Below are 14,794 nucleotides of genomic sequence, written 5' to 3'. Positions count from 1 at the left end.
GATGGATGGATGGATGGATGGATGGATGGATGGTTGGATGGACAGAGGGATGGATGGATGGATGGATGGACAGAGGGATGGATGGATGGACGGACAGAGGGATGGATGGACGGATGGATGGACGGGCAGGCAGAGGGAGGGCTGGAAGGATGGGAGGGTGATGGGTGGATGGGTGGATGAGTGGATCAATCAGTAGATGGGCTGATTGACCCATCAATCCCAAAATAAGATTAAAATCACTGGATTAAAGTTGACCTTGGGTGTCACCTGATTTGAAACCCAGAGAACCAGTAGCTACACTCCCCTTCCCTAACCACTACTGCCCAGACTTCTAAAATAATAACTAGCCCATCTTTTCTTCCCTTGTCCATAGGCTTGATAGGAGCTCCCAAAAGAGAGACTTGGCTACAGCTCAGAGCCGAGCTGGAGGCTCTGACCGACCTCTGGCTGACCCACTCTCTAAAGGCGCTCAACCTCATCAATTCCCGGTAGGTGGGAGCCCCCTTTTTCCTTTGCGCCCCTGAACGTTCCCCGATTTGAGGGTGGTGGCTCCTCCATTTCCACACTTGGGAGAACTGGACTCTCCAAATTCTCATTTGCCGGCTTTCCAGACATTTGATAAAGCGGAGGTATTATCAGACACGAGGGACACCTTGTACCGTAGCTGAGCAGATAGCTGCAGAGACTTCCCAGGGTCCAGCGGAGCCCGAACATGTGTACATAGGTCCATCTTGTCCCATCCACTCTTGCCCACATCACCCACCCTCTAAAAACCATCTTCTAGTAGACCGCAGATCATCTGGCACTTACGAGGTAAGGAGCGTCCAGTTTCATTCTGGGCCTCCCAGTAAGTTGCCTCTTGCTCCTAAATAAGGTCACCTGGGCCAGAGGACAAATTACCGTCTGTGCTCTAGCATCCCAGAATCTCGAGACGCCACACACGAATGGTCACAAAATGGCCGCTGGCTCCATCCCGCTGATGCGTCTAGTTTGACACGCACTCTGGCCCCAGGATGGGAAAGTAATCCATGGCTCCCGGTTTCTGGATTCTGTAAAAATTTCAGAACTGCTAGGTGCTCCCCAGTGCACCCCAGCCCTCACCACTCCCCGTTGTCCTACACCTGATCCACATTAACTCTACATCACCGATAGGCAGCTGCAGCTGCTCAAGTGCGGCCCCGCAGGACACGTTTTTCTAAATAAAAGTATTGCACTCGTGTTTCAGTGTGCCAGGCAGCCTCAGGCTTAAAGGAGAGGAACAGCTGAAAGATCTTCGGGCCCCACTCTCACCTGAACATGACTTAGCCAGAGCTCCCAAACCCCACCAGAATGCCTGCCGACTCCAGGCTCAGGCTGCCGGGTGACCAGGCCCGGCCTGGCTCTACCTTGGTGTTCTGACCCACGGTCTTTTTTCTCTGTCCTCAGGCCCAATTGTGTCAACGTGCTGGTCACCACCACTCAACTGATTCCTGCCCTGGCCAAAGTCCTGCTGTATGGACTGGGCTCCGTGTTTCCTATTGAGAACATCTACAGTGCAACCAAGACAGGTAGGGAGAACCCAGACCTCGGGGTGATGCACAGAGGGTGGGTGAGGTTAGCTTTCCATCCCTTGTGTGAAGGGCTTAAGGAAAACGGCATTAGGAAAGCTAAAGAACTTCCCTGTCCCGGGCCATGACTCGGATCCCCAGAACAATCCCACAGACCACGCGCTTCAACCTCAGCCTCCAAAGGAGTTGGTTAGGACCATATTCTAAAGTGTGTGTGTTAGTTAGGATACCTGCAAAGCTGCTGTAACGAATACACCCCCCAATACACGGGCTGACATCAGAATCAAAGCGTATTTCTCCCTCACGTGTCAACAGACCAGAGACGAGTGATCCAGTCTAGTGGGGCAGCTCTGTCCTGAAACTCACACAGAATCCCAGGTCGTTCCCATCTTATTTTTCCACCATCCCCTGTGGGTTTATTCTCATGTGTGTGGTCGAATCAGAATCCTACCACATTGTCATTCTGGCTTGGGGGTGGGGGGGGGGGTGTGCAGAGAGGAAGGAAAGAGAGACACTGTACTTTTACTCACCTCCTGTTGGCCCCAGCTTAGTCACATGGCCATGACTGTTTGCAAGGGAGGCTGGGAAATGTAGTCCATAGCTTAGCGCCATGACCCCAGGTAAAAGTCATGGAATTACGTTACTAAGAAGAGGGAAACAGTCCTCACCACAGCATGGCACAGGCTGTGATTTTAATTCTAGGTGGTCACAAGTCACCAAATAATCCTAAATCTAACCTTGAACCACACAGAGAGAAAATGTTTGGGTTTTTTTTTTTAATTCTCTTTTCAGGAGAGAGTCTCAGTTTAGTGTTATCCTGCTTTAACACCTCTCTTAATACTTGAAAATCTCTGGGGCACCTGGGTGGCTCACTCGGTTGGGCATCCTACTCTGGCTCAGCTCATGATCTCATGGTCCTTGAGTTCGAGCCCCACGTCAGACTCTGTGATGACGGCTCAGAGCCTGGAGCCTGCTTGGGATTCTGTCTCCCTCTCTCTCTGCCCCTCCCCCACTAGCACGCACATGCGCTCACTCTCTCTCTCTCTCTCTCAAAAATAAACGTTAAAAAAATCTTTTTTTAATTTAAGTAAAATAAAAATAAAATACTTGAAAATCTCCATTATTAACAGAGAACAAGCCTTAGGCTTCGAGCTTCCATCAGATAAAAGAATTTAATAACTAGAAATTAACAGCATCATTTATCATCAGGGCAGGTAATATTGGTTTTCTTGGGGAGGGGGGTCTTCTTACATGACCTAAAACTGTATAATAATACAAAATAAATCTAGTTAGTTAAGATTTTTTTTTAAGTTTATTTATTTTGAGAGGGAGAGCGTGCACATGTGTGTGAGTCACAGCAAAGAGCCCCACTTAATCTCATGAACATGAGATTATGACCAGAGCCGAAATCAAGTGAGACTCTTAACTGACTGAGCCACCCAGGCACCCCAAGACGTTTTTAATTAGAAATTTTTACCCTCGTTTTCTTCTGTGGAAAAAAAAAAAATTATAGTATACTTCGGAAGCAATTTTCCCAGAGCAGTTTTTGCCTTTAGTGGAGTTCTAGATCTGAACGTTACGGAAAAGTGCCTTTCGATTTTAAATCCTGGACGTCAGGCCCCGGGTGGCCATTAGAGCCTCTGCAACGGGACTTGGTGAGCCTGTCGTTTTCTTTCTGCACAGTCTACTCGTGTGCCTTGGCGGCTTAGTTAGAACCTCTTTTTAAAATATTTTTTATCATGAGGTGCCAGGGTCGCTCAGGCGGTTGAGTGTCCGACTTCGGTTCAGGTTGTGATCTCACCGTCCGTGGGTTCGAGCCCTGCATCGGGCTCTGTGCCGACCACTCGGAGCCTGGAGCCTGCTTCGGATTCTGTGTCTCCCTCTCTCTGCCCCTCCCCTGTTCATGCTCACTCTCGCTCTCTCTCTCTCTCAAAACTAAATAAACGTTAAAAAAAATAAACAAAATTAAATAAAATATTTTTATCTTTAATTATGGGAAAATACACATACAGTTTACTATCTTAACCACTTTTAAGGGTGCAGTTCAGTGGTATTAACCACATTCACATCGTTGTGTAACTGTCCCCACCATCCATCTCCAGAACCCTTTCCATCTCGTAGAACCAAAGCTCGATCTGCATTAAACAGCAACTCCCCACTCCTCCCTGCTCTCAGCCCCTGGCGACCACCCTTCTACTATCCGTCTCTGCGAATGTGACTGCTCTAGGGACCTCGTATAAGTGGAATCATAGGACACTTGTCTTTTTGTGATTGGCTTGTTTCACTTAGCATACTGTCCTCAAGGGTCATTTCCATGTGGTGGTAGGTGTCAGATCCCCTTCCTTCTTAAGGCTAATAGTCCGTAATCTGTTACATGTACATATGACATTTTTTGTATCTACTCATCTGTCAACGGACGCTTGGTTGCTTCCATGTTTGGGCTGTTGCAAAATAATGCAGCTGAAAAAATTAAAAAGAGAACTACCCTATGACCCAGCAGTTGCACTAGTAGGTATTTATCCAGAGGACACAAAAATGCTGATTCAGAGGGGCACGTGAACCCCAATGTTTATAGCAGCACTATCGACAATAGCCAAAGTCAATGTCCATTGACTGGTGAATGGATAAAGACGTGGTTTGTATATATATAATGGAGTGTTTGTGTATACACACACACACACACACACACACACACACACACACAGTGGAATATTACTCGGCTATCAAAAAGAACGAAATCTTGCCATTTGCAACTATGTAGGTGGAACTAGAATGTATCATGCTAAGCGAAATAAGTCAGAGAAAGACAAATACCGTATGATTTCACTCATATGTGGAATTTCGGAAACAAAACATAGGGGGAGGGAAGGAAAAACAAGATAAAAGCAGAGAGGGAGGCAAACTGAAAGCCATTCTTAAATACAGAGAACAAACTGAGGGTTTCTGGAAGGGAGCTAGGTGGAGAGATGGGCTAAACGGGTGAAGGGCATTAAGGAGGGCACTTGCTGGGATGAGCACTGGGTGTTATATGTAAGTGATGAATCGCTACATTCTACTCCTGAAACCATTATTACACTATATGTTAACTAACATGGATTTTAATTTAAAAATATATATATATACTATGTATTTTTAAATGATAAAAGAAATATCAACTTCAAAAAAAGAATGCTAAAGGCACAATTCAACTGTTAAAAAAAAACGTGTGTGTGTGTGTGCATGTGTAGTGATTCCATTCTATATTTAAATGAATTCGTTTAAGTAAAAATAGAAGTGTGAGTTGATTTTTTTCAAGATTACCTAACAGTGATTCCCAGATTTGGTCCTAACTGTTAATGGTAGTTCTGGAGTATTCGAGAAATTCTGGTCCAGGGTAGCGCACGTCAAGAGACGATTCATGAACAAAGGATCCAGCCAGTGGCCAGATGAGCATCCTGTGATAGAAGTTTTAAAGCCAGGTTTCATGTAACAGCATCTTTTTCCCGTAGATTTTGCACGAAAGGAATCTGTAACCCAGACGCGTCTAAAATGTTTGTCCCGCCCATCGACTCTGTTTCCACGTCAGAGGCATTAAATCCCATCGGGGAAATGTTTTAGCCACTTGCTTCCCACCTGGGGAGCCTGAAGGTCAACGAGCTGAGGGTGATCCAGGTGGAGACTGCACAGAAATGTGGCCTCCAGCTCCCTGTTTTAACTTGAAAAGCATGATTTTTTTCCCAACGGTCAGGTTTCTGCTCTGATGATGCCGCATAACAAACGCTCAGTGGCTCGAAGTGTGGATTTCTCCCTCATGGGTCTGGGGCGTCTGCCGTGGCTCCCCTACGCTTGCCTCCGGGTTCCGCTGTGTTCCACATCCGCCCTCACTGTGGGACCAGCGGCCATCAGGGGTACATTCGTCTCATGACCGATGGCAGACGTGAAGGGGGCCAAGCCACACCACCCGCACGCATTGCCCGTGGCAGGTCCCCAGCATTCCGGTGTTGGTCAGAGCAAGTCACGTGGCCGGCCCAGTATCAGCGGGGTGGAGAACGGGCTCCACCTGCTGTAGGGAGAGGCACTGCACGGTGGTAACGTCACTCTGTTAACTCACAGTTGTGACTCACAGCTCTGCACCCGGCCTCTGCTCCCACAGAGGAGAAAGCGGGCACAGAGGGATTAACGGTCTGCCGCAGAGCTGAGTCCTACCTAGGGCAGGATAAGAGAGCGGCTCGGAGCTCAAGCAACGGGGGCAGGCAGCCTGGGTTCAAATCCCGGACTCTGTGCTTGCTAGCTGGGTGTCCCGGGCAAGTGACTTGACCTCTCTGTGCCTCAGCTTCTCTGTCTGTAAAAAAACTGGATGATCAAAATACCTCTCAGCATAGGACAAAGTTCCCTGCAGAGCACAAGTGCTCACACATAACAGTTGTTTTATTATTATTATTATTGTTACCGCTGCTACTGGCACTACTCCTCCAGTCCTTTTCGAGGCACTTCACGGGCCTCAGTTTCTTCATCTCTAAAACGGGAATTCCACTGCTTGCAATTTCATACGGATTGCCATCATAGTAAATGAATAACGTTAAGTCAGTGGTTCCCAAACGGAGCCGGGAAAGCAGTTTGCCTCCCAGGAGAGATCTGGCAACATCTGGAGACATTTTTCGTTTTCCAGCGGGAGGAGGTGCTACCGGGGAAGCTGCTGCACATCACAGCGATCGGGGCAGCACCCCCGGCACAGAGTTACCCAGCCCCACGTGCCAGCGCCGCCGAGGCTGGGAAACCCTGCTGTGGGAAGCACTCGGCACAGTGCTTGGGATACAGAGAACCCAGCGAGTGCGGCTACTTTTAGTCGTGCTGTTCTCGTTACTGTTCCTGCACCTGCTCACACATCAGGATGAGCTGAGATCCGAGTCCAGCTGCGGCTGCCCACGCAGCTGGGCGGAAGGGAACCACCAAGAGGTGGTCCTCACCGGGTAGCAAGGAAAACACGGGCAGGGGAGTCGCCCTGAGGCCCAAGTCTGTCCTTAGCGATTACGAGTCGCCACGGTCCTGGGTCCCCAGCGTCTTCTCTCTCTTTCCTTCCTGTGCGTGCAGGGAAGGAGAGCTGTTTCGAGAGGATAATGCAGAGATTCGGCAGAAAAGCCGTCTACATCGTGATCGGTGACGGCGTCGAAGAGGAGCAGGGGGCAAAAAAGGTACCTCGTCCACCTCTCGGGCCACAGGGCCCTTTACCCAGATTTCCTCCACTTCCCAGGCAAAGGCTGGGTCCCCTCCTTCCCAGGCTCTTAGCTCCCAGGCCCCCTCCCGTTTGCAATCGCAGAAGCATCCTGAGTAATTTCCTTCTGCAAATCCCCCTCGGTGCCTTTGGCTGCCGCCCCTGGTAGCCCTGGATGTTTTCTGGGACAACTGCTCGGGAGCCCGGAGACGCTCTGTCAGGGCAGGCTGGTGGGGGGCTGGTGCACGTGTGTGCGCTTTACTTCATGCTCACTGATCATATGTTCCAGGAACCCTTCCCAGTTAATAAAGACAGCATTAAGCTAATGAAAAAGAAAATCCTGCATTTGTGATCTCGGGCCCATGAGGAGAGGGGCAGGGGGCTCTGGTGGCCGCAGCTCTGCTGTTGGAAAAGAAACAGCTGCCAGAGCCCTGGGTCTGGACCTGTCAACAGCATCCCAGAGAGCCTGCCGCCCCCCACCCAGAGGCCTGGGAAGTGGATCGTTAATGTCACAGAGCTTAATTGGGAGGACCTGGTTTCCCCCTTTCCTCCCCAGCGACAGATTCCAAGGAAATGCAGAAACGTTCGGGGTCTTAGTGGACAAAGCCTGAAAAGAGAGGGAGGGCCCCTGGGGTCCCAGGAAAGGGGGCCGGGGGCGGAGCTAGAAGCCCCCCCCCCCCCACCTGCAAGGTTCCTCCCCTTCCCAGCCCCTCCGGACTCCACCTTTAGGCCTCAGGCTTCAGCCGCACTTGTGAGGGAAGAATTCCCTGATCAGCTACCTCTCTGGTCCGTCCAGCAACTACCTCCCCGCCCCATCCATATTCGTTCCTCGGGGCCTGTGTGAGGGGTGGCTTGAAGGCGGACCCTCCAGCTAGTGCGTAAGCTCCATTAGCTGGGCCTCCGCCACCCGTATGCCCGCAGCTGTCACGGTCGCTGGGGAGCCTGCAGTGAGCAGAAGGGGCAGGCTCTCACCCCTCCCTCAGCTCACAGCCTGGGGGCAGGCATGTGTGTGAGGCGGTGGCCAGAGCTTTGGAGAAGACTAAAGCAGGGACTGCCAAGGGACCCTGGGGGCGGGACAGGTTGCAAGTGTGGTCAAGGTAGGCCTCGTGCTGGGGGTGACAGGAGAGCAAAGACAAGAGGAGGAGAGCTAGTGAGCCAAGTAGATCTCAGAGGGAAGGCAGCCCTGAGCCAAACCGACTGAGCCACCCAGGCGCCCCCTGACCTCTCCTTTTTAAAGCACATTTCTTTAACTTTAAAAATGGATTGATTTAGGGGTGCCCGCGTGGCTCAGTCAGTTGGGCATCCGACTTGATTCCAGCTCAGGTCATGATCTCACATGGGATGGAGTCCCACGGCGGGCTGTGCGCTGACAGTGCAGAGCCCGCTTGGCGTTCTCTCTCTCTTCCTCTCTCTGCCCCTCCTCTGCTCCCATGCCCCCCCCCCCCGATAAATAAATGTTTTAAAAATGAATTCATTTAGAGAGAAAAATGTTAAGTAACTAATCGTGATAGAGGTGATAACACAAGAAATGACCAAAGCAGTAGCATGAATCACATGAATTACCACGCATGAGTGCTGTTCAGAAACGCTGTGCCAGGTCAAGAGCATGGTCTGTGTGATGAGACGATCCGCTGTCAGTGTCTCTGGCGCCCTCTCTCCAAGCTCAGACCTGAGAAGTCTGCCCTAAGCATGTGACCGTGATCAAAATAAAGTTTTGCTTCTATCACAGTTGGACTGGAGAACCAGCTTAGGCCTGTGGCCCCTGGCACCCCTTGCCTGCCATCCGGCCGTCACCCAGAGGACGACAGGGCCGTCCGTGGAGGTCCTGACACTTTCCCACCTTCTCACAATCAGAGAGGGTTTGTTAGGACAGAGTAAGCAGTAAATGTTCTGAAATGAGCCCTTTCTCTCTAGAAATGAAATGCTAATGGACGATATAACCATGGTGTCCAAAAGGCCAAGGTCCGATGTCATCGGACAGAAATAAAGGGCAAGTTATTATGTGCTCACGATACCGTGTGCTTCGGTATGTAAATGTTCGGGCACACAATCCCAATGCTTGTGCCCATAAGTGCCGTGGCTGTGGGTGCGACCCGGCAAACGCAGAGGGACACAGGGGTGCAGTCTCGACCGTTCACGAACCAGGTAGGGTGCTGCTGTCCTAAAGTGCTTTCTCCAAACTGCTGAGCAACTAACTCATGGAAAGATTCCGAATAGAACAAAATACAGGTTTCCCTTGATTTACCCATTGCATTTCTGGAAATTCAGGTTTGCTTGAGACCATGCACAAGCTACACTGTGTTTATATGTGACCTGTAAAACGTGGGGTCCAGTGATTACGTATGGGTTTCTCCTTGCTTGAATATCTGATAGCACATTCGACAATCTCGAAAGTCAGGTCCAAGGTGTGCGAAAGGGGGTCGGACACGTGCACCCCCCCCCCGCCCCCGCAGTGCCCCCAGACATTTAGGGGGGTCAAAATTCACACCTCCGGAAATTTCCGCACTGACCCCTAGAGGGCAGGCTTTTCCTCCTTTGAGAACAGCTAGTCTGGGCTCACCTTCCTGTGCTGGGCCAGGCACCTCCCTGGCCTCACCCTCCCGCCAGCCCTGCTCCCGCAGAAAGATTGCGACGGGGAGTGCATATGCTACCCTAAATCCGAGCTCTGCCGTTTTCGGCTGTGTGGCCTTCGGCAGATGACGCCCCCTCTCTGAGCTGCCTTTCCTTATCTGGAACGGCTGCTGGGAATCTGCACCCAGGGCTGAGCAGAGGAACCATGCGTAGTGAGTTCTCACCAGCCCGAAGCTCTGTTAGTATTCTGCACACGGCAGTGGGGAGGGGGAGGAAAGAGAACACAACCTTTAGAAATTCAGGAGAGCTTTCTCTCTCCGGGGGAGCCAGGGGAAAGAGAAAATACAAATGCTCATTTGCACATAATTGTGAAAACTCACCCAAATCTCTCGTTTGCTTGCTCCGAGCCCTTGGGAGAAGCGCTTTGCTGCGACCTGCGGAGGAGGAGGGGGTGGGGGGTCCCCAGCAGGGACTGGGCGGGAGCATCTCAGCAGGGCCGGTGCCTGGAGCGGGGCTGGGGTGGCCGGAGATGCCCGGCAGGTTCAACAGTAGAGAGGCCGCTCCGTCGGTCACGTAAAAACATCCACAGGCTTCCCGGACCCGGGCTCCTTCCGTGTTGTTGCTCTGCCATTTCCAGTGCTGCACACTGCGGCGACCGGGGAGGAAGAGGGGGAGGATGCCTCTTCCCCTGAAGGGCGCGGGCGGTCCCGGGGGACCCCACGCTGCTCACGTCCCATTGGCCAGATCTGAATCACGTGATCCCACCTGGCTCCGGAGCCCGCTGGGAGACGCAGCCTTTGTTCTCGGCCACCCTGTCCCTCGCTAAGAAAAAAGGAGGCCACTTCTGCGAGAGAAGGGGGGGAACGGATGATGGAGGCCGCTGGCAGTCTCCGTCGCCACGGGCCTGTGGCAGGGCTGTGACTGGCACCTCGGGGCGCCTGGCCTAACCCCGTGCCCTTAACCACTCCTCCTGATTACTGACCTCATCGTTTTACTTAATCCTCAACCCTCCCTGCAAAGTGGGTATCGTTTGCTTCAGTTTACAGAGGACGTATCTGAGACCCAGAGAGGTTAATTAACGCACCTAAGGTCACACAGCTGTACACGCCAGCGGATGTGTGTTTTGCTCCAAATGCCAAGCGGGAAGGGGGTGGACCTAGGAGTTTCGAGCACTCCCCCCCCCCCAGCTGGTCAGACAAGAGTGAGAGGGCACACACACCCCTGTATACTGAGCTCCCCCCGAAAACCTCCGCCAGTGTCTAAAGCGGCAGCCCCAGCCCATTAGCGAGCAACGCTGTGCACCAGCCACTCTCCCGGCCTGATGGATGGGAGTCATTAGCCCAGGCTGCCGGACACCCGAGCAGCGTGAAATACGGCGACCGGACAAGGGGCTGTGGCTGTTCGGGCTGACAGGGTTGTTAATATCTCCATTTTAGCGGGTCGTTTGTCTCCACCTCTCCACAAGTGATAAATCCACCTGCGCTCTAGGGCTGGGATCGAGGTGGCCGAGACGTTCTCTTCCACCTTTGCTCATTTCGGCCCAGAAAAATGAATTACACTCTTTAAGGGGAGACAGGATTGGCCGGGCAGGAACCAAAATCCATCTTTGCAGAGAAGGGAAGGTTTGGCTGAGGTGAGGAGGGGGTCGGGGAGCTGGGGCAACAGGAAGGCATTAAAGAAACGGCATCTGCTGCCCGTGATGGGTGGTGTTCTGCTTCCTTTGAGCGAAAGAAAAAAGGATGTGGTCACTGAGGACTTAGAGAAACTCACCTTGCCACTTCCCCCCTCCCTCCTCTTCACTCCTTCTGTGTGTGTTTCTTGAGCACCTACTATGTGCCAGGAGCCACGCAATGCAGTAGTGGACGTGACATTCCAAGCCCCAACTCACCTCAGGGCCTTTGCACTGGCTTTGTCTTCTGCCTCGACTACCCGAACACACAGGTTTGCACATCCTTCTCGCCCCCAGGGGCCTGCTTAAGTGTCACTCCCTAGAGAGGCCTTTCCTGACCCAGCTGTCAGAATAGATGTCCTCCCCCAGCTGCTCTCTGCCCTGCCTCCCTGCTCTATTTCCATCACAGTGCTCACAAGACAAAACCATCTTGGTCATTTCGTGCCTCTGGATTTCTTATCTGTGGCTCCAGCGAGAACCCTGTGTATGCGTGCGCCACCCCTGCAGGAGGCTCCAGGGAGGGCACAGCAGTGGACAGTCAGAGGCCCCGCCTTCGGGATGCTCTCCCCGTCTCAAGACCCTTCACTTAATCACATCTGCAAAGTCCCGTTTGCCGTGTGAGGTCACACTTTCACGGGTTCTGGGGATTGGGACCTGGATGGACATCTTTGGGGGGCTATTATCCCGCCTGCCACAGTCGAGAAAGGTAAAGATCAACAATGATATAAAGAATTCGCAGAGTGATACGTGCAGAGTCCCCAGAGGCGGGGAAGGATTTGATGGGTTCCAGGACCCAACAGGATGCCTGTATAGTTTCTAGCCTGTGGATGTAGAATCTCAGAGGGCAGGACTCCGGGCATCCAGATGTTCATCAAGCACCATCTGTTCACTTTGTAAATAATTTAAGGCCAATGGCTGTCTGGAGGACGCTCAGAATCTCTTAGCTGCAGGTAGCAGAAAGCCCATGTAATGACGAGTTAAACACTTGCTCACCTAACAACCTTAGAAGTAGATGTGCCCCAGCTTGTTTTTCGCCAAGCATCCCTATCTATCATCTTGCTCTGCCTTTCTAACCATCTTTGGCTTTTCTCGTTTCTGATTTGTTGCCTCGTGATCTCAAAATGGCTACCACAGCTCCAGACATCACATGCTAACGTGACACCATCCAAATAGGATGGGAAAATAAGGAGGAAAGTCTCTTCTCTGGTGCCGCCCTCTAATCCTGGAGGAAAACCTTTCCCAGAAGCCCCTCGCCCCTTCCTCCTGGGCTTTCAGTGGGTCACAAGTCAGGAGGGATACAGGACACATCACTGGCAAACAAGGCCTGGCGTTGCCACAGCTTGCTTAGAAATCATAACTCATCCCCTAGGCCTGGGCACAGTGCTGCCAAATTCGGGGTTCCGGAAGCAAGAAAGGAGAGGGGCGTTGGGCAGGCAACAACTTTAGCCAATGATTAAATCGTCCAGCGATAAAAACGTACCCGGCCTTCTCCTCCGAGCCTGACATAACATCTCTGTGGCTCAGTCTCCTCATCTGTAACACAAGACAGGGTGCCTCTCTCGGAGATCAGTGACCTGGTTCAGGGAGGTGATGCGTGTGACACGTTCAGCGCGGTGCCTGGCACCGGACAGATGTTAATGATTCTGTGATGACGGTGATTATGATGCTAATTAGTTCTGGCTTGCCGGTGATTGAACTTCGGTTAAATCCATTTTTTTTTCTTTCTCGTCCCCCACTTGCGAAAGGTGCTTGTGTTTTTGCCTCCAGGTTTTTTGTTGGCTTGGGCAGCTTCAGGGAGCAGTAAACACAGAGCACTAGCCCAGGGTCTGACTCCGCAACGGTAGATTTAAGAGACTATTATTTGATTTTGTTTTAACGTTTATTCATTTTGGAGGGACAGAGAGAGAGTGCGAGCAGGGGAGGGGCAGAGAGAGAGACAGAGAGACAGAATCGGAAGCAGGCTCCAGGCTCTGAGCTGTCGGCACAGAGCCCGACGCGGGGCTTGAACCCGTGAACCGTGAGATCATGACCTGCACCAACGTTGGACGCTTAACTGACTGAGCCCCCCCGGGCGCCCCAAGAGACTATTATTTAAAACCCTGGGTATCACAGGCGGTCTCGCTGGGACCCGCTCGGTCAGTTTAGATGGAGATTAGCACACGTCAGGGAGGGGTGAAAGTCGCAGGAGCACCCGGTAGAGACTCTGATCGTGAAGCAGCAGGATCAAGGCCGGTGTTCTAAGAAGGACGGCTTTGTCACTGCGTGACTTCTTTCCGGGTCAGCGCACCGCCGAAGGCCACGCGGGTCCCGGGGGAGGGCAGAGCATCAGACAGTCAGTGTCCCAGGCAGCACAGGCCCCGAGGGGAACAGAGACCGTGGCCGGACCGGTGGACCCTGGCCAGACAGGGGGTCTGCCTCCTGGCTCGGGAAACACCCACGGGCCACGCTGACACGGGTGGCCTTCTCACCGGGCTCCAGCTGTGGGCACAGGGAGGGGGTGGCCGGCGGGAGGCGCCGGGCGGGGCCATAACCCAGCGGCTGGCGTCCTGTGTTCCTTCTGTTCCAGCACAACATGCCCTTCTGGCGGATATCCTGCCACGCCGACCTGGAGGCGCTGCGACACGCCCTGGAGCTGGAGTATCTATAGCAGGACCCCCGGCCTCGCCACCTGCCACCCCGGGTGCCTCCCACCCACCCGGGGCCCTCGCCTCCCCCGCCTCCGCGCCAGATGCGGGACCCCGGGCCCCGCGGCCGAGGGGACGTGCCTGGCGACCATCTCAGAAGCCGTCCTTGCAGTCCACGTGGGTCCTGAGACGCAGAGTGCCCGGCAGGGGCTTGGGCATATTTAACTTTGGAGGAAAGGGCCGGCTGGGAGTCCGGGCTTTTCCACAAGACTCAACGGAACAAAAGCGACTTATTGCTGATTTGGGGGAGGGCTGGCGGTGAGGAGGGGGACGGGCTTGGGTTTTACTTTTCCTTTTTAATTTATGGACTGATCTCACTACTCCGGTATTACGCTCTCGTGCCTGTGTCGTGCGTCTTCTTAGTCGTTGGCTGGGCTTGGTTTTCTGAACTGGCATGCAGAGCCGTGCTGCTCTAACTGAAGCGCTCTCGGCTCCAAGTTGTGCTTTGGGGGGACAATCATTCCTTGAACAATTGGTGAGGGAGGCGATTCGGGGCTGATGGGAAGACGGTTGCTTATCTTTGTTTTTAAGGCCCTAACCTGACGTCATGTGGACAGTGCACGTGCCTTATGCTGCCATCTTGTTTTCTAGGGGGAGGGGACCCTGGGGAGGCGGCGGTACTTTGTGACGGATAAAAGGCATTAAATAAACCCACGTTTACATTTTGAAGTGGGGTAGGGTGTCGCTACTTTATGACCGCTCTTCTTAAGGCCTCCGTGACGTCTGTTGTAATAGGCTTTAGTAGACTTTGAGCCATCCCCACAGGAAGATGTTTGGGTGACACAGACAGACCTGCCCCTTAATCCTGACATTAACCACCTGGGTGGTCAACTCCTTTTCTGCTGTTGTGACTAAATGTCCAAGGCTGGGTCTCACGGAAACTGGGAGGCCACAGTCTGTAAGGTAAGTGTGTTAGCCTGAATTCTAGAGGACTCAGGGCTCCCAGTGGTCAAGGACAGCATCTTCCTCATTCGGTATACTCAGTGCCCATAAGAGCCTGACACAGGTACAGCGTTTATTGAAAGTTGAATGATGGATGGATGGATGGACGGGTGGTAGATGGATGGATGGACGGATGGATAGGTGATGGATAGACAGATGGATGGTCAGATGGGGGATGGATGGATGGATG

General features: G+C 52.5%; 1 protein-coding gene across 3 annotated transcripts in view; it reads left to right on the top strand.

Annotated features, from left to right (window-relative positions):
- The window catches only part of EYA2 (EYA transcriptional coactivator and phosphatase 2), a 257,204-nt gene extending 242,893 nt beyond the window's left edge, over window positions 1-14,311 (top strand). Inside the window, exons 13-16 of one of the 3 annotated variants that reach the window (XM_049649930.1) lie at window positions 374-488; window positions 1,426-1,547; window positions 6,618-6,718; window positions 13,545-14,311. In XM_049649930.1, coding sequence (XP_049505887.1) covers window positions 374-488; window positions 1,426-1,547; window positions 6,618-6,718; window positions 13,545-13,625 — 419 coding nt within the window. In that variant the 3' untranslated portion in view covers window positions 13,626-14,311. Of the gene's footprint in view, window positions 1-373; window positions 489-1,425; window positions 1,548-6,617; window positions 7,191-13,544 lie in introns of those variants that run through there. The other 2 variants (XM_049649929.1, XM_049649931.1) reach the window with 2 other exon arrangements.
- The last annotated feature ends 483 nt before the right edge of the window (window positions 14,312-14,794 follow it).

Source organism: Panthera uncia (assembly GCF_023721935.1).
Source record: "Panthera uncia isolate 11264 chromosome A3 unlocalized genomic scaffold, Puncia_PCG_1.0 HiC_scaffold_11, whole genome shotgun sequence".
Taxonomy (NCBI): domain Eukaryota; kingdom Metazoa; phylum Chordata; class Mammalia; order Carnivora; family Felidae; genus Panthera; species Panthera uncia.
Note: the sequence above shows the minus strand (reverse complement) of the source record. Positions and strands in the feature narration are given on the sequence as shown.